This window comes from Bubalus kerabau, chromosome 4 (assembly GCF_029407905.1).
Source record: "Bubalus kerabau isolate K-KA32 ecotype Philippines breed swamp buffalo chromosome 4, PCC_UOA_SB_1v2, whole genome shotgun sequence".
Lineage (NCBI taxonomy): Eukaryota > Metazoa > Chordata > Mammalia > Artiodactyla > Bovidae > Bubalus > Bubalus kerabau.
This window is the reverse complement of record NC_073627.1, coordinates 82,526,605-82,552,346: the sequence shown is the minus strand read 5'-3', so window position 1 is coordinate 82,552,346 and position 25,742 is coordinate 82,526,605. Positions and strand designations below refer to the sequence as shown.

The 25,742-nt window shown below is 42.2% G+C and overlaps 1 protein-coding gene across 6 annotated transcripts in view; it reads left to right on the top strand.

Moving 5' to 3' along the window:
* The window catches only part of TEK (TEK receptor tyrosine kinase), a 106,425-nt gene that overhangs the window by 3,238 nt on the left and 77,445 nt on the right, over positions 1–25,742 (top strand). Inside the window, exon 1 of one of the 6 annotated variants that reach the window (XM_055577839.1) lies at positions 2,285–2,527. The exons of the other annotated variants lie outside the window; for them this stretch is intronic. Within the exon in view, the coding sequence (XP_055433814.1) occupies positions 2,524–2,527 (4 nt within the window). The 5' untranslated portion in view covers positions 2,285–2,523. Of the gene's footprint in view, positions 1–2,284; positions 2,528–25,742 lie in introns of those variants that run through there. 6 annotated transcript variants of the gene reach the window in all.

Genomic DNA, 25,742 nt, shown 5'->3' with positions numbered 1-25,742 from the left:
GTGGGACATTATTTTACTGCTCCTCATTCTAGCTTGTTTCCTTATTCGATACAAAAAAAGAAGAAACCTGGCTTAACCTGCTTCAGAGGAAACCTTCAATCATTTAAAAAAAGTCAAATTTATGCTGAGGATGATGGGGACCCACTTAAGGCACTGTACAGACTGTCATTTTAAAAATGAGAACAAAAATGCTTTTCTATAAAGGTTTCGTATTTGCATCCTATTTAATTCAAAGTGGTCAAATGCTAGGCTTTTTGGTTGTTTTTTTTTTTTTTTTACTATAGATGGGGTCAGGGAGATAAGGGTTATATAATTTGAGTTTTATTTCAAAAACCATTTGGCATATAGTGATTTGTGAAGTCTTCACTGGCCCAGTGAAATGAAAGTTTAGGCAATTACCCAGATCACTGGCCTCAGGAGTGTATTGAAACCTATTGTGGGTTTAAGGAATGATTGGCCTGAGTATAGATTTAAGGTGTTTGGTGCTCAGATTCTCTAGATGGCGGCGTGGCTCGCACTTCACTTACCCTGTGGGATACCTATGAAAGTGGTATCAAATCACAAAATACAGATCACAGTGTAATGGCCATAAATCTCTCCCCTTCAGTTTGAAAGCATTAGAATTATTATAATGAAAATAGAATTGATATAGGAAATGAATTTGGGAAAATTTACTGAACTTAATGATGTGGACTATGTTAGGTATACTTGGATCAAATTCTACTAAGTATCTGCTATACTATTTTATATTTTTCATGTTTCCAATATTACTATTCAGAAATTAATCCAATAATATAACAGAATTGTATGGAAAGTAGTTTGTTTATAGCTCTTCAGTTTGTTGTCAGTAATCAATATATTGATATAGTAATATTTTAAGACTGAGTAACACAAACTGCTGGGAAATGAAAGATTATCTGAGATAGTTTCAGTATTTATGTAGAAATTGTTTATATTCATGTGGAAATAATGTTGATTTCTCCAACAATATGCACGTTTAAGCCAAATAATTGTCATAATTCCATTCTCAATTTGCTTTTTTTCTGTGTGACATCTATCAGTGACCTTGAAATCTGGAACTGCTTCTTTATCAGGGATTATAGTAATGCAAAGACCAGGGGTATATAGTGGCTCTGAAATACTTCTTTAGGTTAACTACTATACACACACACACACACACAAAGACACACACACTCTCTGTTTTAATTTTTTTTCCCCAGTAGTGATTATGTTATGGCACTTTGCAATATAGACTTAGAAAAACTGTTGTAAAATCAAACACAGCAGAAATTAACACAACATCGTAAAGCAACTATACCCCAGTTTTGTTTTAAAGTACTTTTAAACAAACACACACATGCAAAAAAGTTATGTGGCAAAACAGTTGCTCTGTGTCTAAACCTTAGACCTGTACTTTCTTGAAAGTACAGCGCTAACTTCAGCAGGCTGAGACTCAAGGAGAGGGGTTTCATGCTCTTGTTGAAAATGAAGGTTAACACCAGTAACCTGGGTTTCTGGAGTAGATCTGCTGTGCTAAATCCTAACTTACATTTTCCATCTAAGCCTCCATGAATATGAACACTGAAGGCTTGAGAGTTGCAACAGCAAGAATCCAGTATGATTATGTCTACAGGCATAGGATCCCATTCTTCAAACCAAACTCCACTGGTGGACTACAGTAATGGAGCAAGGGGCTCATGACTTACAGACTTACCTCTCTAGTTCAGCGAGTTGTTCCTCATTCCCTACTTCTGGACAGATAGAACTAAAAGAATGTCACATTTGCCTCAGTGAAGGTGACTCTGGGTGGTAGATGCTAATGCGTAAGAGGATGTATGTAACTTTTAGAAGACTTTTATCAAATTCACCTAGATTCTGGTAGATTTCCCTCCCAATGGAGGATCATGGCCAATACCAGCTTACAAACAAGTTCTCAGAAACATACTCGATTTCCCCTTCTCTCCCACTCTCCCCAAACCAGGCTGCTCTCTGTAAAGCATTGTATAGAAAGAAAAACAATAAAACAAATCACTCTCTCTGCTTTATCATAATATGTCCTCTGTGATCAACATGATCCAATGGAAAGTCTCTATAGCATATCTTCTTGCCTCTTTCCTGTCTCATTTGACATTCTGAGTAACAACCTGGGTTCAGAGATAGTGAGTATCTTTTCTGGAGTGGCAGAGGAGATTCAGTTCTAAGGTCAGGGAAGTGGTCACAGATGGAACCTCTTGATTGGGGTTGGTCTTAGAAGGCTAGTAGCAAGCCTGAGTAATCAAGGGTGGAGGTGTGGAAGCTAGGATCAGAGACACACCTGGAAATTATTCTCAGAGGGAGGTGCTTTGCCCTCTCCCCAGATTCTCTCCTAATCACTGTCTTTGGGAGTTCTGAGCCTCTCCCTTTCAGTCCTACCCTGTGAGAACTTCCTTCGAGAGTTTGGTTCTTTTAAAACATCTCTCCTGGAGAGAAGGACTTGTCCAGTTCATCTCAGAAGACTATACTATATATCCTCCAGGGATTCAGATGGGTGAGCTCCAGGTTTTTCTGACATTATCAATTCATCTCCTGGAACTTTATTCCTAAAAAAATGTGTGTGATTGTGTCACCAATTCATTCCCTATAGATGGTTTGTTGGTTAGAGCACAGAATCACGATTCAGATAGATTTGTCTAGGCTGAAACAAAGCCAGAAGATACCACTTCAAAACAGATAAATGTCAAGTTACGCATTCAGTTCAGTTCAGTCGTTCAGTCGTGTCTGACTCTTTGCGACCCCATGAATCGCAGCACACCAGGCCTCCCTGTCCATCACCAACTCCCGGAGTTCACTGAGACTCACGTCCATCGAGTCAGTGATGCCATCCAGCCATCTCATCCTCTGTCGTCCCCTTCTCCTCCTGCCCCCAATCCCTCCCAGCATCAGAGTCTTTTCCAATGAGTCAACTCTTTGCATGAGGTGGCCAAAGTACTGGAGTTTGCATTGGGGTTCAATAAATAGATTATGTCCAGTGTCAGAGAGATCTGTTGTGTTGAGAGCTCTATGGGTGATATCTAAGTTTTGGTGATACACAAAATTTACAGGAGCCAACACGTCCTTTACTTGCTAAAATGGTAATACATGGCTGTAAACTGTTTGCTTAGTAAAAATATAAGATCTGACTTAGAGGTGGCAATTGCTTCAATCTACTGCTCAAAGCATACCCATTAAACACTCATGACACTAAGAAATTTGACAGCAAACAGAGTAGACAAGCAGAAGGATAAGTGCTTTAAACACTTTGTCATATGAGCACATATAGTCAGGAGAGAAGAGATGAAGGAGCAGTATTTTCATGGGTTTCCATTTAGATGACACCATAGATCGATGCTGTATTTCTCCAGGTCTGGGATGCAGGGGTTGAGGGACCTGCACAAAAGATAGTTTGACTTTATTGATAGAAACTTTCTAAAAGCCGGATCACCGTCCCCCTGAGGAGTGAGTTCCCACTCTGAGGAGGGATCAGGTTGGATGATGGATAGATTTTAGGAATGTGAAAAGAGGATCCTTTTCACTTCACTATCTGTGGCTTCTCATCGATCACTTAGGAGGTAGATAAGGGTTCCGAAGAGCCACCAAGATCTTTGCCCACTGAAATCAAACTGGGTGTGTTTTCTGAATGTGGACCCAGCTACACTCACTTTACACTAAATTGTAACTCAATCAACTTGGCTTAGGAGAAGAAAAAGCACATGCCCTTGGGCTGTGATGACTTTTTGAAGCCACTGCTCTGAGACTGAGGTGGAGCTCATCAAGAAGGCAGGAGAAGGAATCTGGAGTATGGATTGTGAGGTTACACACCTGATTGTTGTTGTTTAGTCATTAAGTCATGCCCAACTCTTTTGTGATCCCATGGACTATAGTCCACCAGGCTCCTCTGTCCATGAGACTTCCCAGGCAAGAACACTGCAGTGGGTTGCCATTTCCTTTTCCAGGGGGTCTTCCCAGCCCAGAGATCAAGCCCAGGTCTCCTGCATTAGCAGGCAGTTTATTTACTACTGAGCCAACAGGGACTCTCTTACACACCTGGAGTTAAGCTCAAATTGGGTGACCATGGACCAGTTATTTGACTGCTCTAATACACAGTTTTCTCATCTTTTACAGTTGAGAATACTTTTGACCCCAAGAGTCATTATAAACATCAAGTGTGATAATGCATATGCATTAGTCAGCCAGTAAGAACTCTCTTAGCAAGTGAAGCTAGTACAATTGAAAGAGAACTGTTGCTCTGAGGACCACTGTGCTTGTATAAGAGCGGTCTAATCTTTTCCAGGTGGAGGGGGGCCACTTACTACTCATAGAAGCAGTCTCCTTCTAAAAGCCCTCAACATTAGCTGGTTCCTCAAATTTCGTACTGGTCTCTCCCAGTACGAAGCCAGAACACTGGGCCTGCTTTCTGGGGCTTTCTCTCACCTATCCCATTCATGGCTGTTCCACTTCAGCCACGTGCTTCTCCACGATTGATGTATATTTTCCTCTTGGCTCTTGTTCATGCTGTTCTATCCATTTGGAAAAGACATCCTCCATGCTTGCTCTGCAAACAAAATTCAACTCAGTTTGCCTAGGCCAATTCTTCATGATGTTCTTCTCCTAATTCTGAGTTTCCTTACCACACAGGCTGTGTCTTTGAATTCTGGACTTGTGGATTTAGCCCAGTTAACCTCTAACATCTTGGAAAAGGGTATTGTTTCTTTACTATTCTCCATAGTGCTTGGACTTTAATATGCCACAGTAAGAAACTTTTGGTATGCCACAGCAGACCTGAAAAAAAGAGAGAAAGCGTTTGTTGTTATACGAAGGGTTTTTAAACATTGAAATAATAATAACAGTAATAATCAATTTCATATATGTATTGAAAGTAGTAATCACTCATATCTTAAAACTTTGGCTTATGTTAAATATTTGATGTAAAATAAGGTCAAAAGAAAATCCCTTTCTTCTCTCAGGTGTGAAGCATGAAAGGTATACTCATGAAAGTGGGTTTAACAAGAGCTTTACCTAATACTATGTATTGTATGATTGCTGAATATTACTTTAAAGATATGCATAGTTTTTATTTAATAGATATTTATTGAGTTACTGCCTGCCCATATTCATTCATTCACTCAACTATCATTTCAGTCAGCGAAGACACAGTGAGGACTTACTTTGTACCAAGTATTGTATTGGATACCAGGAATGCAGAAAAAAAGGATGAATCATTTTTTTTCCCCTTGCTAAACTCACTTTTTGGTAGGAAAGATAAATATAGGAGAATAAATTATAAGATGCTATGATAAATAATATAATTATTGTTGTTGTTCAGTTGTTAAGTCATATCTGACTCTTTGCAACCCCATGAACTGCAGCATGCCAGGCTTCCCTGTCCTTCACTATCTCCTGAAGTTTGCCCATACTCATGTCCATTGAGTCAGTGATGCCATCCAACCATCTCATCCTCTGTCACCCCCTTCTCCTCCTGCCCTCAATCTTTCCCAGCATCAGGGGTATATAAAAATCTAGCTTTTCAAGAGCTGTAAAAATACTTATTGGATTCAGTAATTTAAAAAATGCAATTCTAAAATCCAAATTAAACATAAGTGACTTAAAACATATAATGCTAACTTCATTGCTAAATTTATATGATTATAATTTAATATTGAAAATAATCTGTAGGTTAGATTTTCCTCACTTTCCCAGAACTCCTAAATAATAATGAATATTGCCCCAAATTATGGCTGATGTAGTTATGAGTTACTCATGGCCAAATGATTTTAAAACAAAGTAGATGAAAACGGAAGAAAGAATTTCCCATCAGAAGGAGCACAGGGTGTGAAACAGCAGGGCAAGCTCAGGGAAGTTGAGTAAGGCTAGAATGTAGGGAGGAGGTGGTGAATTAAGGCTGGGTTCAGATCAGGAAGGGCCACATTGGCCATATTAAGTCATCTGTACCTCTTTTCTGTACATGTGGAAATTTAGTGTGGTGTTTGGTCTAGTGTCTCTGATTTACGTCTTGGAAAATTCACCCTGGTAGGAGTGTGGAGCATGTATTGACATGGCAGAGACTTAGACCTGGACCAGTTTGGCTTCCCAATTCTCCAGGCAGGAAGGCTGGGATGAAGAGGGGAATTCAAAGTGTTTAGGCGGTGAAACTATAGGGACTGGTGATTGGTTATTTATTGGAGGTTGTGGGAAAAGAAGGTGGTGAATAAACATTGCTCCAGGCTTCTGGTTTGGGTGATGGAGCTGCCATTCACTGTGTTGGGAAACATGACGGAACCTGGTTGATGACAAGCTGGCAAGAAACAAACAATTATTTTGCATGTGTTGATTTTGAGTTTCCATGTTAATGGTGGATATTTAGCAAAACTGGGCTCTCTGGGTCTGAAACTCAGAAGAGAACTGGGCAAGGGACTGAGACAGAGGAATCTTTGTGCATAGTAAGTGAGGTCCTGGACATGGACACATACTGAGATTTAAGTGAAGAGAAGAGAAGGAGGAGATAGCCTAGGGTTCCGTGAAGAAGCAGTCAAGGAGCTGGCAGGAGAGGCCAACCCAGACAGATTCCTTTCCTGGGATTTCAGAGAATTGGCATTGCTGTGGCCAAGAAGGAGAGAGTTTAAAGAAGGGGACGATAAGATGGGGCAGCAGGGTGACAGCGTCCGGGCTTGGCCTGGGGGCACCAGACTGCAGGTGTGTTGTTCGCAGAGAGCCAGCTGCCCTGACAGCACAGCTGAGCCAGAGCTGGGAGGGATGGCGGAGGATCAGCTGGCATCACTCCCAGCCTTCAGGAAGGGGAACGTCTCAAGTTGCCTCCCTTAGTTCTGGAATTTTAAACTGATAACCCAATTCCCACCAGTCTAGTCAGACCATTCCTTAATTCTCGTCACATGTGCAGAATGCTTTTTTAGATCAAGACTTGCCTGCTTTCCTCTACATCCCTTCCTCGTTGCCTCCTTTTGTCACTCCGGGACTCTGATCACCCTTCTCCCTTGTTCCTTCCCAAAGGCCACAGGGACAGGTGTGGTCACATGAACCTGCCAGACGGGCAGAGTCATGACCCTTTTTAACAAAGCTGTTGATTAGTGGGAGTGCGTTCCCACTGCCTAGAGGTGCCATGTCTAACATGGTAGGCACACACTTAACAGACAGAGGGAGAAAAAAACCTAAAGATGAGCCACAGGAGCCCATCAGGCAGCCAGCAGAGGGGCACGTGGGCGGCTGCTGTTTGTTCCCTACTGGTCACAGCCCCCTGCCCAGGACTTGACCAGTGAGGTGTGTGTAGCAGGCACACCCATCTCAGCAGATCTGTCAGCTTTCCCGCTTTTGTTAGAGGGTGATATCATGCTTCCTGGGGGGAGCACTAGAAGACAATGCCCGGCCACTTTCCTCCAGATACAATAGGCGGAGTCAGGAAGGCAGTATTGACATTGCTGGGGCCGGGGAGGCACTCGCTGCTCCGCGGCCGTCAGATGGTGAACCAGCTTAACCTTGGCACATGGAGCCTGGGTTGTGCAAGGCGTCTGGCTCCAGAGCCAAAGGGGACTCCACCCCAGGGACAGAAGTCCTTTAGACATCTGGGAATCTGAGATGGCCCTCGAATTCCCATCCCCTTGTCAAAAAAACAACCGTAAAACAACAACAGGACCAGGAATAACAAAAATGACTACCATAGGCTGAATGTCATCATGTGCCAAGAGTTTAATATGATTTTTAATATCTTACAATAATCTCATACAATTGGTATTCTTATTTGTTTGTTTAATATAGATGGTGAAACTGAGGCTCACAAAATGTTAGTGACTTCACTAAGGTTAAACTATTGTGGACATTCATTATCTGGGACTGCCCAGCATTCCTGTTTTTCAAAAGCCACCAAGCGTTCCCTCCAGTGATGGGACTGCCAATCACCGATCCGTGTACTGTCAGTCTGATGACAGTGGTTGGTTCAGATGGAGGATGTATGACCCAATAGGGCCACGTGGACTGTCCTCTGGGAATTTTTGAGCAAGATGTTCTCTTTCTTCGGTGAGGACACTCTTCACTTGGAGCCATCAGCTTCCTTGGGTGCTTCAAGGAAGCTAGTCTTTGGTAGAACAGAATGAGGGCAGTAACAGAACACAGCCCAGACAGGCAGTCCGGAATTATCTGAGCTCTACATCAGAGGCCTATCCCAGCCCCTTCCAGTTATGTGAGCCAGCTACATTTCTTTTCTTGTGCTATTTTGAGTTGTTCTCTGTCTCTTGAAAATGAGTAGTCCTGAGCGACCACGTGATCTCAGTAGGATTGATGGAGGCAAGAGTTAAACTCAGAATGACCTGAACCCAAACTCTGGGCTTTTTAAAACACTTCACTGTGCTGTCTTCCAACTAGTGTTTCATGGTCACCTCAAGCTGGTTCACAGAAAATGAGACTCATAACAGTACTGCTTACAGTACTTATTCATGTGCTTTGTGGTCAGTCATGTCCAACTCTTTGTGACCCCATAGACTGCAGTCTTCCAGGCTCTTCTGTCCACAGGGCTTTCTAGGCAAGAATACTGGAGTGGGTTGCAATTTCCTCCTCCAGGGGATCTTCCTGACCCATGGATCAAACCCATGTCTCTTGCATCTCCTGCATTGATGGGTGGGTTCTTTACCACTAGCGCCACTTATTCAGTATCAGTATCAGTTCAGTCGCTCAGTCATGTCTGACTCTTTGTGACCCCATGGACTGCAGCATGCCAGGCCTCCCTGTCTATCACCAACTCCCAGAGTTTACTAAAACTCATGTCCATTGAGTTGGTGATGCCATCCAACCATTTCATCCTCTGTTGTTCCCTTCTCCTCCCATCTTCAATCTTTCTCAGCATCAGGGTCTTTTCAAATGAGTCAGCTCTTCGCATCAGGTGGCCAAAGTACTGGAGTTTCAGCTTTAGTATCAGTCCTTCCAATGAATATTCAGGACTGATTCCCTTTAGGATGGACTGGTTGGATCTCCTTGCAGTCCAAGGGACTCTCAAGAGTCTTCTCCAACACCACAGTTCAAAAGCATCAATTCTCCGGCGCTCAGCTTTCTTTATAGTCCAACTCTCACATCCATACGTGACTACTGGAAAAACCATAGCCTTAACTAGACGGACCTTTGTTGGCAAAGTAATGTCTCTGCTTTTTAATATGCAGTCTAGGTTGGTCATAACTTTTCTTCCAAGGAGTAAGCATCTTTTAATTTCTGCAATCACCATCTGCAATGATTTTGGAGCCCAGAAGAATAAAGTCAGCCACTGTTTCCACTGTTTCTCCTTCTATTTGCCATGAAGTGATGGGACTGGATGCCATGATCTTAGTTTTCTGAATGTTGAGCTTTAAGCCAACTTTTTCACTCTCTTCTTTCACTTTCATCAAGAGGCTCTTTAGTTCTTCTTCACTTTCTGCCATAAGGGTGGTGTCATCTGCATATCTGACGTTATTGATATCTCTCCCTGCAATCTTGATTCCAGCTTGTGCTTCATCCAGTCCAACGTTTCTCATGATGTTCTCTGCACGTAAGTTAAATAAGCAGGGTGACAATATACAGCCTTGACGTACTACTCCTTTTCCTATTTGGAACCAGTCTGTTGTTCCATGTCCAGTTCTAACTGTTGCTTCCTGACCTGCATACAGATTTCTCAAGAGGCAGGTCAGGTGGTCTGGTATTCCCATCTCTTTCAGAATTTTCCAGAGTTGATTGTGATAAATTCACATAGTTCAGGGGGAAGATTTTAAAAGATACTACTTTAAATATACACTGTATGGTGTGGGTATATAACGAGCACTCAGTAAAAATCTGATGTTCTTTTTTACTTATAAACAAAGCTAGAGGCGCTTATGTCACTTAATGTCTGTCTTTTCAAAGCACATCTCTATCCATGAGGGTAGGCAATTCATTCTATGCCAGATGGAGCTCCCCACCTTTCCTTGAGGTAACTCCCTGTTGTTGAGTTACTACCCCACTGCCTCCTTTTGTCCTAAGCCTGGCCTTGTCTCAGAACAAGGGGAGAAATCCTTAGAGCTGTGTGTTCTTGGGCTCTGGCTAAAAATCTGGAGTATCAGGTGGGGAGTTCCTTCCCATGGCCCTACCAGCTGGCAAGATGGTGCTCCCCATTTTTTCTCCTGCCAGCCCCCAATTTCCTCTTTTCTCAGGTCCTAACTGAAAAGTGGTTTTAGGATGCTTTGCTCTAAATTGTTCCCACCTCATTTATCCCAAACCTATGAATTCCTCGTTCTTGAAAATCTTACATGGCATTGTCAATTCCCAGTGCAGCGTGCCTCACTTCAGACTAAGCTCATTCCTGGTAGATGATTTGGGAGGTGATCCCAGGGAGCAGGAATGAGGGGCTAGGGGAATGGAAGCACACAAGCATGTACTGTCATGTTGGCCACTGCCTCAAAACCCTGGTGAAGTGAAACGTTAGTTGCTCAGTTGAGTCTGACACTTGGCGACCCCGTGGGCTGTATGTAGTCCACCAGGCTTCTCTGTCCGTGGAATTCTCCAGGCAAGAATACTGGAGTGGGTAGCCATGCCCTCCTCCAGGGCATCTTCCTGACCAAGGGATTGAACCTGGGTCTCCTGCATTGCAGGTGGATTCTTTACCGTCTGAGACCCCAGGGAAGCCCCAAATGCCTGGTGCTCTACACCTTCTAAGGAGCCTCATGAAATGTAGCTCTGGGCCTTCATACTTTGCTTTCCTTCCCTTTGTTCCAGGCTCATGTAGACACAAGAAGCTGATAAGTTACTGGGGTCCTGCGCTGTTGTGCCAGAAAGTCCCAGGGGAGGAAGTGCGAGCTCCTCCCACAGGCTCTGAGTGAGCTTCTTTGAGGTTCCATCTGCTCAAAGCTGATGGAGGCCTGCTCAGAAGTGATTGCAGAAGCATTAGAGCTAAAGTGGGAATGGGGAAGATTTGCGTTGGTGTCCAAGAGGTGTTGGATACAGGCACCCTTGCGTTTGTCCCTGACATAGAACTTAGAATATTAAATCACAATTTACAGTTTACTTGATGGTTTTCCCGCTAGGCTACGGGCTGAATGACACATTAGCATTCTCGGCACCAAATATAGTATCCTGGCTGGAAGAGAAATGCTTTAATAACAGTTTTGCATTGGATTCAGTGTTCTGACCAGTGCTTCCCCAAGTGTCCTAGAAACACTATTGCTGGCCTGAAAGATGATTTTATGTGATGCAATTTAAACAGAGCATTTTTAATTATGAAATTAATATGTGTATATAGATATATGTGTGTATAGATATTGTGTAGTTGCTAAGTTGTGTGTGACTCTTTGTGACTCTATGGACTGTAGCTTCTTCTGTCTGTGGAATTTCTTAGGCAAGAATACTGGAGTGGGTTGCCATTTCCTTCTCCCCGGAGACCTTCCCGACCCAGGTTGAACCCAAGTCTCCTGCTTGGCAGGTGGATTCTTTACCACTGAGCCACCTGGGAAGTCCATATGTGTGTATATATCATAACAATCATGTAATTTCATGAGTATTTTGGCATTATATGAGGCTAAGAAAAAAAAGATGAATTAACTTAAAGAGAATGGTTAATAGAATAATTATTATACAAGTCTCATGTAGACTCAGCAAAAATCATGAAAATACTGTCTAAATTAATGCAATTTGAGAGACACTGCTCTAAAAGAATGAAGGAACCAATACTTTTTTAGAACTCTATGTGTGTGTTCAAATTAAAAATGGAAAAGTAATTTGGGCACATAAATAATACTAATGGATTAAGCAGAAGGGAGTCTCTTGGTGATCAACCTGTCTCAGAGGACTGACTTGGACTCTATTCTTGCTCCTCTTAGGAAACCTGGAAAGGGGACATTTATTAATAAATTACAGTTAAGACCTAGTTTACCCCTTGGGCACCCTGAGCATTCCTCAAAAAAGGCCCAGCAGTCAGCATGCCAAGTAGTGGGCAGTGGCCAAAGTGGAGGAACAAGTAGGTCAGTTATATGCATTCATTCAAGCGAACATTTAGTGAGCCCTTTCTGTGTGTGGGGAATCTGCTGGGCATTCAAGTTACAAACATGGTTAAGAGAGGGATCTGACCTCAGGTGGCTTTTAGTCTGGCAAGTGAGAAGCTCTGCTCTGTTAGAGGCAGACGGTGCGCGTTGGGAGTATCAAGGCTGGAGGGAGTTATTCTGGAAGAAAACATGGGTCTCACCAAGAGGGCGACGTTTGAGAAGGATGAGCAGGATTGTGCCTTGTGGAAAATCAGGAGTGGAAGTGAGGAAGAAAGGTGTTCTAGGCCGAGGAAGAAGTGTGAAAAATGAGGGATAAAAAGTTTAAGAAATGTTTGTGCAATGGTTCTATGTGGCTACCCTGTAGGGTACAAAGACCGAAGCTGGGGAGGTGGACTGGGGAGAAGGTAACTTGGCTTGAGGTTGGCTGAGTGGGCAGGGTCAGAGTCAGTTATGGGAGTTGTCAGGATATGGGATGAAGCCCTGTGAGGGGATGACATTGCCAAAAAGAGGAGAAAGGGTTTGTTTCGGGAACACCTGTGTCAAGGGGTGATGTGGGTGGAGGAAGAGGAAGCCGAAGGCGACAAGCCAAGGAGGAGGGAGTTTCTCATCTACATCAAAATGTACAAAGGCAGGAGCCAGGATTACGAGAGAGACTGGAGAATTTGGCAGTTAGGTATTGCTGCTAAGCATTTCTAGTGGATGGGCAGGGCCTGGGTTGAAGAGTAAGGGGGAGGTGAGGAAATGGAGTAAGCAAGCATAGATTCCTCTCTGGGAGATGTCCCATGTCACGGCAGCTTCCTGTTTCTGTGTGCTTTTCTGTAAACTGGATTCTAGGCTGATCTAGTAGAAGGGGTGAGGTCCCCCTGCCATTGTTGGCTCAGGGTGCTAGGAGGATATGCCAGGGTTTGAAGGAAAGAGAGAAAACCTCTTCCATCACAGGTATTCTCTCCTTCCCATGGATGTTGTCTCAAATTGCCTGAATTAGATAATTATTTTAATTTCAAAAATGTTTGGTAATGGAGGTACACAAGGGAGCCACACACCGCTACCTGGAATGAGGAATATTAGAACCGACAAAGACTCAAAAGATTATCTAATCCAGGGTTATTGAATTGTTTTCTCACACAATACTAATTCCAGGAGAATTGTTGAATCCCCCCCCCCCACTTTTTTTTTTTTGAGTGTAATGTGGAGCTAATGTTTGATACCTTAAGTAATCCTGTTTTGATTGAACCTGCTCCTTTTACAGATACTGAGGCCCTGGGAGTTTAGCACTTTGCACAAGCTTACTCAGCTCATTAGAGACCATTTCTTCACTTTAGCAGAGAGCGTGGAAAGCAATATAAATTAGATGTATTGTTTGGTCAGACTGCCTGGGCTTCCATTCCAGTTTTAGCATTGAATTGGTTAGCTATCACTGTGTAACAAACTACTCCCCAAACCCGTTGACTAAACCAACATTTATCATTCCTCACATGTCTTTGTGTGATCTGCGGTTCACCTGATGTGTGCTGAGTACAGCTCAGAGGTTCTGCTTCAGATCGCAGCAGCTGCTGCAGCTCTGCCCCTTGCTGCAGGTGTGCCGGTTGTCTGGGTGACCTGCTCACATGTATCTCATCCTTCTTGGATCAGCCCCAGGGGGTGTATGGTGATGTTAGAAATACAAGAGTGCTAAGTAGAAACAAATGAACAAGTGAGTCTTCTCAAGGCTTAGGCTGTGAACTAGCATGCTGCCATTCCCTAAGTCAAGGTCTGGGAACTACGTTCTGCCCATGGTGTGGCCAAAGCAAGGGAGTGATGCAAAAGGGAGCTGAAGATTGGGGGTCAACAATTCAGTCTATTACAGCTACTACTAGCTTTGCACTGTGGTGCAAGTTACTTGTTTTCATCTGAAAAACAAACATCATAAAAAAAAAAAAAGAAAAACAAGCATCATAATAGCACTTACCTTTTTGGGCTTGGGGAGAGGGAATTAAATGAATTTGTTCATGTAAACCATTAAGAACAGCACTTAAACTTAGAAAACACTAAGTAAATACTAAGATTGCCACTAATTTTATCCACCTACCCATTACCATCCATGCATGATGGAGGATATTTGGGGTCTTTACCACCAGAGTGGCTATCAAAGGTTTCGGGTTGACTTGATAAACTGGCTCAGCATCGGCCATTTCCCACCAGCAGAAGGGCTCAGAGGAGTGATCTTCTGAAAGTCCTCCAAACCACTCATTTATAAAGCCCTCTCTTTGTCTTCTAAGTGATTATATGGCCTCTGGCAGCTTGGGCTGGCTTGGTGCTGCCCCATTCTCCCAGCCTCCGCACCACATGCCCCTCCCCCGCAGTGTATCTCTCACACCGAGAGTCAGCAGAGATTTTCACACAAACCATCTGCCAGGAGGTGTGGAACTGGAGCCAGAAACACATAACAGCTGCAGAAGCTCAGCTGTATTCCGAGGTCTGTAGTAATCTCACAGCAGTCCTGGACACAGCCCTGACCACCGACTGGCTCTAGAGTACACAAGCCGTCAGCAGAGTGTGATTCCAATGTGAGTAATACATGAATTCTGCCAGCTCCTTCTGGAATCAAACAAAAAACTGTTTTTTTTTGTTTTTTGCCATTTGGGGGAAAATCGTTCATTGCATCACTGTCTTCCCATTAAGTCTGGGAGAGCCAGTGACTCAACTTCTGCTAGAGGCTCTGTTCCTCTCCTCAAGGCCGCTTCCTGATGAAACTCATGGTTTAGGAGCCCCGCCAAGCCCACCTTTCACCTTGCCAGGTGGTATTATGTGCCACATGAATCTAGACTGTGCAGTAGTGGGGTAGCTGTGTGACCATAGGCAGGTCACTTCACCTTCCTGTAGAATGGGGATGATAGTATTACCACACCAAAGAGTTGTGAGGATTATATGATACAGGTAGGTCAAATGCTTAGCCAAGTGAGTGTTCATAAAAAATGCTCAATAAATATTAGCTATCATTACTTCTTCTGTCTCCCTATGCCACTAGCTATTACTCCTAGGAGCACTCTGTCTCCAAGATATTGTATAAATGTCACTGTGTTCTATTCCATCCCACTTTGTCTTATCTCCTTCCTTCCTAATCCATTCTAGTCTTTAGTATTATTTGAGCTCTTACTCTGTGCTTAACACTGGTCCAGCAAGTATAAAGATGAATGAAACAAAAGTCTGTGTTGCTATGGAGGTTGCTGTTGGGATGTTTAAGTTGCAGATGGACATACAGTAGGTTCTTCTTACTCATGGTAGCTGTATTCTGTAAACCACCAAAACTGAGTTAGATTTCTGCAAGTCCAAATGTTTTTGTGACCTAATCAATGCATAACCCAGTTTTGCATTTGTGTGTTTTGTTTTTGCCAACAAAAATTGTAAAAATGTGAAAAAGTGGCACCAAATAAACCATCCAGCGGACACTGGTTTTCTGTTTGAGAGCCCAGTAGAACAATGCCTTGTTTTACCTCAGTTGGGAACAGATTTGTCTGATGACTCAGGGTTTTCCCTGCTCTGCCTGTGTGTTCAGGTGACTGAAAGGCAACATGATTATCAATTTTGAGGTTGTAAATAAATTATAGGCAAATTCATAAATATAGAATCAACTAATGATGCGTGCATGTGTACTTGGTCATATCCAACTCTTTGCAACCCATGGACTGTATCCCACCAGGCTCCTCTGTCCACGAGATTCTTCAGGCAAGAATACTGGAGTGGGTTGTCATTTCCTCTTCCAGGGGATCTTTCCCGCCCAGGGATTGAACCCATGACTCTTGGATCTCCTGAATTGGCAGGCAGATTCTTTACACTGAGCCACCTGGGAAGCCCAACTAATGATGAGGATAGACTGTTCATACACGAATGTGTAAATGATGCAAACTACAGTAAAGTTTCCATAGATGCACAGGGGAAGCACAGGAGAGAGAGCAACGGATTCCTTCTGGGGCAATTGGGGTCCTTTGGCTGGAATCAGACTTTCAAACGCAAGAGGGCATTTCTTTCTTTTTTTTTTGAGATGAGCAAATTTTATTTTTTGAATTGTTTTTATTAGAGTATAATTGCTTTATACTGCTGTACAACAAAGTGAATCAGCTACATTTATCCCCTCCCTTTTGAGTCTCCCTCCCACCACTGCCCACCCCCTATCCCACTAGGTCATCACAGAGCACCGAGAGGGCATTTCTGACAGCAGGCAGTAGAGATGGAAGCATGTGTCTGGGTGCAGCCAAATTGGTCAGATTAGGGCTTGTGGGTAGCAGGATTTCTGTGTACTGTGTAGCCCAGATGTGACTGGATGTCTTGCAGCAGGCCTCTTCTCACCCACATCCAATTAGAAGCAAGACTCAGCACTCTGAGATCCCAAACAAGGTAAAACGGTCCAACTCTGTAGCATCAGCAAGTAACAAAGCGCTTTCACTGGGTCAAAGGAGAAGACGATCTGTGTTGTCTAGTGTGTAAAATAATAAATTCATGAGTCGACAACTCCCCTTTCCTCTGGCTAAATTCCTCTCCAGCTCCAAGCCTCCTTGTTTCTCCTCCCTGCCTCCCACAGCCTCTACTCTTCCAGGCAAATCCACTTTGCATACATCACTCTGCAATACACCAGCCAGCCTGGGGATCCAGCCCTTCTCCTCTGGAATCTTAGCAGAGATCCTGTATTGTTCCTCAAGTTTGGCTTTCAGGAATTTTCTCTTCCTGCCATTCCTCACTCCATGGAGATTATTCAAGTATTTGTCCAGTGAAATATTTCCTCCATATTTTGGCATAAGGGATAAAGTACAAGGTCCCAGGTGAGTTACCACTTCCCATCACTGCCTCTGCCGGTCATTCCTGACAGATAAATCATGGTAGACATACGTTTTTTTCAGGTTGATATAAATCTTTTTTTCCCCGGTTTTATTGTGATATTGACATTCAACATTGTATAGAGGTTTCTGCAGTTTTTAAAGAGCCTAGTCCAGGCCCTAACCACAGTAGATCTTTAATAAATGAATAGGTTTCTGCTAACAGATCTGGTGTTTGAAAAATCTGATTTGGGGGGAAGTTACATTTTTGTCATTTTTTCTTCTACAAAACAGATACGTAATTTTAACTACTATGATTTTCTTATGTATTTCTCAGCAAGATTTTGTAATTTTCATCACATTCAGTTCTAAACATTTCTTCCTAACAATTCTCATCAAAAGATGTTGCTTTCTAGAATCTTTACAAGAGCAGCTATAACTGATTCACTTTGCTGTACAGCAGAAACTAGAACAACATCTTAAATTAACTATAGTCAAATAAAAATTGGAAAAAAATGGAGTCAGCGTATACTGGCCCACCCTGAGTTTGGGGACTATATAGAACTATTTGTGAAAATGCCTGTAAATGATACCTACAATAAATACCAAGTAGTATTAGGGGGAAAAAAATACTGTTTTAAAAAAATTAACAAAATAATTATGATTTTTTTTTTTTTTTTTGGCCATGCCCTATGGCCAGGGATCGAACCCATGCCCTGTATTGGGAGCATGGAGTCTTCACCACTGGACTGCCAGGGAAGTCCCAATAATTATGAATTTTATCATGAAGAATGAGCAGGAGCTGTAGTTGAGAAAGTTCTAGGTGTAAAAAAGGAGAGTAATGTCTTTGAAATAGCTGTATTAGATCTTAAGGCAGAGCATCATAGTGTAATAACAGTGGGGTACAGTCCAAGAATATGAACACATCAATCAACAGACTGGATTGGCCAGAACAAAATCTGAATTTATATAAAATTTTAATATCTTATAAAGGACACAAATCAGTAGGAAAAGGAATAATAGTTCTGGGAAAATTAGTTTGGAAAAAAAGACTTGCTTAAAAAAATCCCATCTGTTACTATATACCAAAGTAAATTCCAAATGGATTAAAGAGCAAATGGGTTAAAAAAAAATCAAGCAAACAAAAGAAGATGGAAGTGAATATTTATTGACTTATTATATGGAAAGGGCCTTTTTAAGTTTAAAAACAATGGGAGAAACCACAAAATCAATACCTTTAGGCACATGAATATGTAATCTGTTAGTCCAACAATAAGCATAATTAAAAGGGAAAGAACAAAAGAAAAATGCTTGCAACAAGTATGGCATATAACAGATTAAAGTATTTCCATAAAATAAGCTCACTGAAACTGATAGAAAAAAATCAAAACATCAGTAGAAGAAAGAGAGGAACAAATAATTCACAAAAGGAGGAAATACAAATGGCTAATAAACATGTGAGAAAGTCCACTCTCTAAATAACAATGAATCAAAATAAAGATACTAGTTTTCTATATCAAATTAGCAAAGACTAAAAAAAAAAAATGAGAATACAACTCCATGGCTGGAGTTGGTTAAATATTCACTCTCAGGCACTATAGCTTTTTAGATAGAAATGGACACTGTAAAGAAAAATGTTATGATAAGACTAAGTAAAGATTCAGGATATGAAATTGCATTTGGTTTTTACTAAAGGAAAAAATTATGTATATTGGTTTTTGCAGTTTCTCCTTATATATGTTCTGGGAAAAAAGAAATGATGTAAATCAAAATGTTAACAAGACTAACAGTGTTCCTTTTTAACCATTTCTCCCTTCTCATTATGTTTAGATAGGCTTGATCTGGTGTTTGAAAAAGGATTTCATAATGAGGAGATATATTTTAAAGTAATTTATAATCTGAATGGACTAAAAGGATCACTAAATATATTATTTTTGTGGTTTTAGAGATACTCTTTGATTCTTATTATAATATTAAATTGTTACCACCTAACAGGATAAAGATAAATGTAAAAATACCCATATTTATCAAGACCACTATCTATTTTGAGTGCATAAAATGTTCATAACCATAAAGATATTAATTAATGCCAAGTTATTACAGAAGAGGGATTCCAGAAACTTTTTATTGGAACATGCAGATGGCTTATTGAAATAAGGCCAAGAAAGACAATGAGAAATGTTTCTTTCACAATATTCAGTTGATTTTTCAGTCTGAGAATGAAAAACTACTATACAGAATAAAGTTCTGTGTAGTTACTCCAAATTATGGCATTTGGTTTAGCTTCCTTCAAAATGTATATTTTTCTGATCAGAAAAATAATTCATGTTCCTATGGAAAAATTTGGATACACAGAAAAACATTTAAAAAATCCAGCCACCAGAGTTAAATAGACATACTTCTTAATGATATAAGACATATATTATCTCTTGATCTCTCTGTGTATATATATATGTATGTGAATATGTGCATTTGTATATACACACAGAGACAGACAGGTTTGATTGTTTGGTTTTAACATCTGTTAATTATCATCTTTAAACATAAACCCAGTTGTGCAAGCTCCCTTCTGTCATGGGAACTGGAAGAGAAAAATAAAGGTCTCAACCACAGGGTCACTGAACATAAGGCAGAAGAGACCCCATGGAAAGTGAAGTTACCCAGCTCATCCAAGCCTTCTGATGCTGCCACATTACAATCAAGTAATGTGTGAAACAAATAGGTTCCTCTTATCCCTGGACCTCCTCTCCTCACTTGGACTTAACCCTGAGGGATGGAGTGAGGATTCAAGGAAGTGTGAGGGATGAGGGTTTAAGTATCAGAAAAGGGTTTAGAGTGTCATATACACACTCTTTGTTAGCTATTATTTGCTAATAAAGAAGAGTCATGGCTCACTTTTGTCGTTGTTGTTTAGTCACTAAGTTGTGTCTGACTTGTCTTGAGGGTCGCAAAATAATTGGAAATGTCCAAGAATGCCTGGTGTCAGGGGCATCTTTCAGCAGGGTGTGACTTCCAGCTCTGTGTCTTTCGCTGCTCCACCACCATCGTCCTTATCAACCTTGGGAGCCCCAGTCAGCTGAGACTGACTGAGGTGAGGGCTGCAGCCACCACTGCTCTGCGATCTTGCACCGTGGCTTCTGTTATGCTAGTGGCCGTGTGACGCGTCCAAACTCGCGAACCCGTGTCCTCAGTTTATGGACGCTCTTTAGTATTTGTATGCAAACTAGTTACGGGAGTATGTCTGCTGCTGCTACTGCTGCTACTGCTTCTAAGTCGTGTCCGACTCTGTGCGACCCCATAGACGGCAGCCCACCAGGCTCCCCGGTCCCTGGGATTCCCCAGGCAAGAACACTGGGGCGGGCTGCCATTTCCTTCTCCAATGCATGAAAGTGAAAAGTGAAAGTGAAGTCGCTCAGTCGTGTCTGACTCCTAGCGACCCCATGGACTGCAGCCTACCAGGCCCCTCCGTCCCTGGGATTTTCCAGGCAAGAGTACTGGAGTGGGGTGCCATTGCCTTCTCTGGTGAGTATGCCTAATTTTCTACAAATCTCCTACCAGGCTGTAGGCCAGTGGCTTTCACACCTGTGTTACAGGACTCTGGGTGTTCCAAGGAGGTGCTGTGTGGCTGCCAGAGACGGTGAGGATGTGGACTCTGCCAGTCAGTCCCTGGGCCCTGCCCTGCTGCTGCTGCTGCTGCTAAGTCGCTTCAGTTGTGTCCGACTCTGTGCTACCCCATAGACAGCAGCCCCCCAACTTCACCCAGAGTAACTCTTTATTTCATGTATTATCTTCTATATGATATTACATTTGTTAAAATTCTGTCTTGGCTTAAACAAAAGCACGTTAGAGAACAATTGATATAGTTGTGGGATTTGCTCTGGCAGAGACCCGGAGCTGGGAGTGATGGACGGGTATCCTGTATGAAGAATTATTGACGAAGCAGGTAGTGGTTCAAAGTAGTTTTTGAAACTGAATGAAATATGAGCTGTGGAAAGCTGGTTTGTTTTTTCTATTTGCTGTAGACTGGAAACCAGAAAGTCGGGCCTGTATGTAGAGGTTAGTAAGGTGTTGACTGGAGGTTTGAGAGACTCTTCTACGAGTAAAGGGGCTGTGTCTTAAGTCGTGATCTTTATACCACTGATTTTTGTCAGTGTTATGGTGAAGTTTGTTTGCTAGAGTGCAGAGTTTTAGGTGGATGAAGTGTTACTGTATGGATATTATGTATGCTTGAATTAGAGAGTTAGCATCATGTTATTTGTTCTGAGATTTACTGCCTGTAAACCTGGCATTGGACAGGTACTTGGGGAAACTTGAATGTGTGGCTACTTTCCTTCTTAGTTGACCATTGGAATGTTGCTCCCTTTCAAGTGTTAAAAGTTTGAAATTTGCTACAGTGGCCTCAGGAATGAAATTTTAATTTCAAGTATGTACAATAGAGCAAACATTCGGCTTCCTTTAAATACATTTCTACATTCTACAATCTAAGAGCTAAATCAGTTTAACATAATTTTCAATTCCTTTAGGAGCCAAAATGAAAAGAATCAAAAATTCTATTTGAAACCCAGGGCTTTGGGAGATTAGTCCCATTTTAAAATTCTGAATCCAGGGATTTTTGACTTCAGTTTGTAGAACACATGGTATATCTATCTTGTTTTCCAGGGATGGCTTTAGACCATACGTGGGTGTCATTCTTTGATGGAGTCAGATTTCGTCATTAAAGAACCGTAGATTGAAATTTTATGGCCCCTACTAGAAGTCAAGTCCATTTGAAGAGCTCACAAATTAAAGAGGATGGAAGCTTTAGCAATGCAGCCCAGAATGCTGCACTTGGATGGAACCAAGTCCCAACTTTGCAGAAACAAATTAGGCTAACTGAGCTCATCTCTGGGCTTCCCAGGTGGCGTTAGTGGTAAAGAACCTGCCTGCCAATGCAGGAGATGTAAAAGACGGGTTCTATCCCTGGGTCGGGAAGATTCCCTGGAGGAGGTCATGGCAACCCACTCCAGTATTCTTGCCTGGAGAATTGCATGGACAGAGGAGCCTGGCAGGTATGGTCGCAAAGAGTCAGACACAACTGAAGTGACTTAGCGCGCGCGCACACACACACACACACACACACACACGAGTTCATCTCTTGACCATATTTGTGTTGCTTCTCTGGGGTATTATGACATGGAAAAAGGGACAAAAGGGACATGAAATAAATTTCAAAAAGGACCCTTGTCCTACTCCACAGTTATTGTGCTGGCTAGTCTTCATTAGCTCACTCTCTGGACCTGAAAATGATGCTAAAAACGTTAGCTTTTTCCTGTGGTCAGCGCTGCAGGCAAGATCGTCACCACAGGAAGGTATAGCTGTGACTACTCCGTAGGGGAGCAAACCCCATTTTTCTTTCCATTAGTCTCACAACTTCAGAGAATCATAAATCATCACCGTTTATCGACTGCTCTATTTCCCACACACATTATTCATAAAATTCACAAGAGATTTTTTATAGTGTGTACTTTTTTCCGTCCTCAGTGAAAGGCTTAGAGGTATCATCACCTCCATTTTACAGATGACCAACCTGAGACACAGAAGGCCACGTGCTTTGTGTATTGTCCTCTGTTACATAAGTAGTACTCGGCAGATCTGGGATTCACACCCAGGGTGGCTTGATCCCCTAGCCTCTGACCACACACTGCATCACTCTGTTGCTCAGCCATGCTAAGCTTCCCAGCCTCCCACTGCACTGTGAGCTGTTTCTGAGATAGATATAGCCCGGCACAGGGCACCTGGAAGCATGGAAGACACTTCTGACACCTCACTATGATGAAAGACACCACTGTAAATCCAAGGCTTAACGTGTAGAGCCCAAGTCACTGGTTTTCCTTTCAAAAAATTCAATTTTCAAAACTTTTATCTTTTAATTTAGTGTATACAATGTAACCGCCATCCAGAGGTAGCCAGCATTAACATTTTCTAGATAAGACTGGATTTCATATCTCTCCCTGAGGAATCCAAATGCCCTCCCCCAGGTTTCCCCTGGAATTCCCAGTGCACTTACATCCCCATGGTTACCTCCTACACTGAGCTCTGGCTTTGATTTTGATTTAAAGCATAGCACACCCTGGCTCACTTCTGCACTTGTGATCTCTGTTGAACTTGGTGTCAACCCTGGCATGTAGCTCAGCGTTTTACTTCAATTAAAAATAAAAATGGCAACAATTTTCCGGCATAGAGACAGACAAACAGGTACAGACAGACACATAGACACAATCACAGAGACATGAAGACAGATAATGCACTTGTGAGTAAACTGCGCTTGCCTCCTGAGTTGAGACAGTGATGGGGTTTGTGCTGTGGCGATGCAAACCACTCTGCCACAAGTGTTAGACAAGCCAATCTGTTAAAGTCCTTTAGCTGCCTGCTCTTGTAAATTTTACCCACACCACAGACCAGCTGTTGGAATTTTCATTTTTCTGTTTTTAAGTTGATTAATATTCTTATTTAGTTTTATTTTTTCTTTCTCCCTGAATTTCTTAAGTCTTATTAGTCCTTTTTACAAATGTTTCCTGAGTACAGTTCTTGATTTTTTAAAATACTTATTTAACAAGAAAAGCTGTTAAAACTATAAGTTTGTCTCCAAATTAATCTTTGGACTTGCTGTAGCAGTTTTGAAAGTTGGATTCTTATTTTTTATTTTCCACAAATCATATCTCTTTAGTTATGATTTTTTTGAGAGATAATAATTATTTAGAAGACTCTAAGCTGACTCATCAGGCAAAGAATCTGCCTGCAATGCAGGAGACACAGGATATGCGGGTTCGATTCTTGGTCCAGAAAGACCCCCTGAAGGAGGAAATGGCAACCCACTCCAGTATTCTTCTCTGGGAGAATCTATAGACAGAGGAGCCTGGTGGGCTGCAGTCCATGGGGTCACAAAGAGTTGGACACGACTTAGTGACTAAGCAAGGAAGTAAGATTTTTAGGGGATTGGTTTCTCCCTCTTTTTTTGTTCAATGATATGCTGTTACATTTGATTTATTGTGTGTGGTGCGGGACTGTTTTGTTGTGATTGGGGATTCTTGCAAAGGCAGTTTCCTTCTGTTGGACTTAGCTGAGTGTGTCTGGGTGTGTCTGGGACAGCATGTGTTACAGCAGGGCTGATAGCTTACTGTGTTGCACTGCTTCGTCATTCATTGTTAGGACAATGAACTAACTCTGTGCTATTTGTCTAATAGCTGCTGCTTAGGCTTCCTAATTTCCCCTTAACCTGCTGCCTGGTTGTCTAGACCCCTCCTTCAAGACCTCTAGACCTCCCAACAATGAAGCAACTAAAGGGTTCATGTCTGGCCCATCAGCGTCCCTCAGAACCTTTTCTGGTGCTTAAGTCAGTGTCCACTGGCCCAGGTTGCAAATATTTTGAATATCACCTCTGAGCCATGCCAAGATTAAGTTAAGCAGGTTCAACTCAAACTGCTTGGTCTAAAAGATCTACAAAAGTATAAAACAGTACAGGTGATTTCAGGCTTCCCAGGTGGCCCAGTGGGTAAAGAACCTGCCTGCAATGAGGAGATGTTGGAGATATGGGTTTGATTCCTGGGTCGGGAAGACCTCCTGGTGGAGGGCACAGAAATCCACTCTAGTGTTCTTGCCGGGAGAGTCCCATGGACAGAGGCGCCTGGCGGGCTACGTTCCATGGAGTTGCAGAGTCAGACACGACTGAGCAACTCAGCGCAGCACAGTGCCTGAAGTACACATCTGTAATTACATATATGTCTAATTATTACTAAATGGTATTCTGATTTTTAGTCAACTTCATGAGAGAGGTAGGATACTATTCGGAGAAGGCAATGGCACCCCACTCCAGTACTCTTGCCTGGAAAATCCCATGGATGGAGGAGCCTGGTGGGCTGCAGTCCATGAGGTCACTAAGAGTCAGACACAACTGAGCGACTTCACTTTCACTTTTCACTATCATGCATTGGAGAAGGAAATGGCAACCCACTCCAGTGTTCTTGCCTGGAGAATGCCAGGGACGGGGGAGCCTGGTGGGCTGCCGTCTTTGGGGTCGCACAGAGTCGGACATGACTGAAGCGACTTAGCAGCAGCAGCAGCAGCAGGATGCTATTATCTCCCCAGAACTATTGTGATTTCTTCACATTCTTCTTGCTTTTACCAGTTGTATTTTCTTTACTTGATTCTATGTGATTTAGAGCACTATGATACATAACCACTATTCTTTCATTATGGAATTTACTGTCTATAAAGATACATGATAGATTTTGTCCCATCCCATGCCTTCTGTCTTGAATTCCACTTGTCTAACACTAGTATTTGTAATCTTTGTTTTCTTCTTTCATCATTCTTTTTTCATTTCTTGATAAGTTATTGCCTATATCTTTGTTTTCAAGATTTTAAGCATCATCTTTGAAGGTTTCATTTTTTTCTATGAATATCTGTCATTCTGTAGGTGACTTTTTAATTTTTTTTAAGTTTTTTTTTATGTGAACCACTGTTTTTTATTAAAACATTTTTTTTTAATTTTATCTTTGGCTGTGCTGGGTCTGTTGTTCTCTAGATGCAGTGAGTGGGACTCCTCTCTAGTTGTGGTACACGGGCTTCTCATTGCAATAGGTTCTCTTGTTCCACAGCACAGGCTCTCGGCACATGGGCTTTGTCGCCACCGTGCATGGGCTCAGGACTTGCAGCTCGAGGACTCTAGAGCACGGGCTTAGTAGCTGTGGCACTTGGGCTTAGTTGCCCTGAGGCATGTGGGATCTTCCCGGACCAGGCATTGAACCTGTGTCCGCTGCATTGCAAGGCCAATTCTTGACCACTGGACCACCAGAGGAGCCCCTCTGCAGGTGATTTTAGGCATTTATCTTTCGATCACAAATAATATATTTAATCTTAACTTCTGACATACTATTTTATACTTTGATTTTTTTTCTAATGTAAAAATTTTTCC